This window comes from Teleopsis dalmanni, unplaced genomic scaffold, assembly GCF_002237135.1.
Source record: "Teleopsis dalmanni isolate 2A unplaced genomic scaffold, ASM223713v2 unscaffolded_contig_5065, whole genome shotgun sequence".
Taxonomy (NCBI): Eukaryota; Metazoa; Arthropoda; class Insecta; order Diptera; family Diopsidae; genus Teleopsis; species Teleopsis dalmanni.
The window spans coordinates 1-2,186 of NW_024036447.1; the positions used below are offsets into that span (position 1 = coordinate 1).

Here is a 2,186-nt window from a genome sequence, read left to right on the forward strand (position 1 = left end):
GATGGTCATAATCAAAGAAGACAATACAGCACCACTCAACTGGCCCTTAGGTCGGGTTACGAAAGTGTTTCGAGGCGATGATGGCATGGTACGAGTAGTGGAAGTGAAGACAGTTGCAGGAATTTGTAAACGGCCTATTCATCGGCTTGCTCCACTGTTTCGAGAAGATGAAGAGAAAGACGAAAAACGAAAACATCATTCAAACATAAGCCAGGAAGATACTTTGGTAGTTCCATCAAAGAAAATAAAGTTGCCCCAACAAACAACATTATTCGCAATCATTCTCACACTATTCTTTCTGCCAATTATATTGGGCAATCCTGTAACCACAACACAGCTTAATTCAAGTATTGGTCTCTACTTCGAAAATATGGGCACTGTTCAGATGGTAACAGGTGAATGGAAAATGGTTGTTTATTATGAATTAGCTCCGGTACAGACCCAATATAACACATTCGTTAATGGAATTTCTGCACTAGATAAATTGTGCATCAAACTACAGCAGGGTTCGGCTTGTCACACGCTCGTAGGTACGTTTGAGCATACAAGAGATGATATCCTACAGGAGAAGATTTTATTAAACAACAGACGAGACAAACGAGGAGCCATAAACCTCGTTGGAAATGTGGCAAAGGCTTTATTTGGGGTTCTGGACTCAAATTACGCAGAGGATATGTCACAAACAATAAATCAGCTAAAGGAAGATGATAACCACCTAGCTAGATTGCTGCAGAATCAAACCTCCATAATAGATTCAACATTAAATATACTTAAACGTGATGAAGAAACTGTTAATAGTCAACTTGGTCAACTTCAAGATCAAATTAGCCAAGTACTAAATCGAATCGACAATGAAACCGAACAAATTAAAATTACGCAGATATTCATATCAATTGCAATACAATTGACACTGATGGGTGCTAATTTGCAAAGAATACAAGCGGAAATTATAAATGTTTTAATTGACTCTCATCACGGAAAAATAAGTCCTCTATTGTTATCACCTCAACAACTAAAAAATGAGATCAAGCATATAAGAAGTCATATTCCGCCATCTCGACGATTTCCGGTTAATCAAGATGATTTAGTTCAACTCTACAGAATAATGGAAATATCTGGAGCAGTAACTAAGGAACAAATCATATTTGTTATTAAGGTACCACTTATAGATTCCTATGACATGGAACTATTCAGAATATTACCTATACCAACAGTTATAAACAACACCATTTTAACAATCAAAAGTGATGTCTCGTTTATAGCAGTAAACACATTTCGAGATCAATACATTCCCCTGCGAGAAAATGAGCTAGATAATTGTCAAATTCCGAACAAGGCGGTGTATATTTGTTCTAGAAAGCATATAAAACTAGGCAGATACTCAGAAACTCATACGTGTGAGATAGAATTATTTAATAATCGAACCACAACAAGCTGCAGATTAACACAGTTATCCAATAAGATGGTTTGGACGAAAATGGAACAAACAAATCAATGGATATATGCTACAGTGAATAAAACTGAGATGTCATCTGTTTGCGGAACACAATTAAATCAAGTCACAATAGAAGGATCGGGCATTCTAACTTTACGACCAGAATGTACAATAAGAAACAATCTAGTTACAATTCAAGGTCATTACTCATTGCCATCTGTAGTTCATTCATCATTTGTTCATGTAGAACAGCTTGCATCCATAACTACACCAAATGAAATAAAAACAATCATCAACAAGGCTGACGATCATCTTGAGACACAACTGAAAGAACTATCAATGTTACATCAAAGGTTAAAGGCTATGGATAAGTTTTCAGTTAAGGCCGAACCAGTTTCTCAACCACACCATATAATTAGTTACGTGGGAACTATTTTACTGCTGACATTGTGTTGCACTTACATAATATACAAATCTACGAAGAAGTGTAAACAAACCCGACGAAAAGATGATTCACCTCAATCTGAGTCCACAGCATATCCACAACCTACCCCAAGACGGCAACAGCTCGTTGTGGAAGTATAAGTAGTTGAGTTATTATTATACCACTCAACGGAGGGGAGAATGTTAAGGTAGAAATTAAGTAATAAATAAATTATTTCGCATTGTTAAATTGTGTCATTCAATTTATATTTTAAGCAATTTAGCAATTGTGAAATAATTTATTTTGAATATTTATGTTAAGCTGAGG

General features: G+C 35.8%; 1 protein-coding gene across 1 annotated transcript; it reads left to right on the forward strand.

Annotated features, from left to right (window-relative positions):
- Positions 1–85: 85 nt before the first annotated feature.
- On the forward strand, positions 86–2,020 carry LOC119665409. The gene has a single exon (XM_038074639.1). The coding sequence runs from the start codon at positions 86–88 to the stop codon at positions 2,018–2,020; it is 1,935 nt and encodes a 644-aa protein (XP_037930567.1).
- Positions 2,021–2,186: the final 166 nt, after the last annotated feature.

Coding starts and splice junctions, on each gene's coding strand:
- LOC119665409 (XM_038074639.1), top strand. CDS start 86: ATGGTACGAGTAGTGGAAGTGAAGACAGTTGCAGGAATTTGTAAACGG.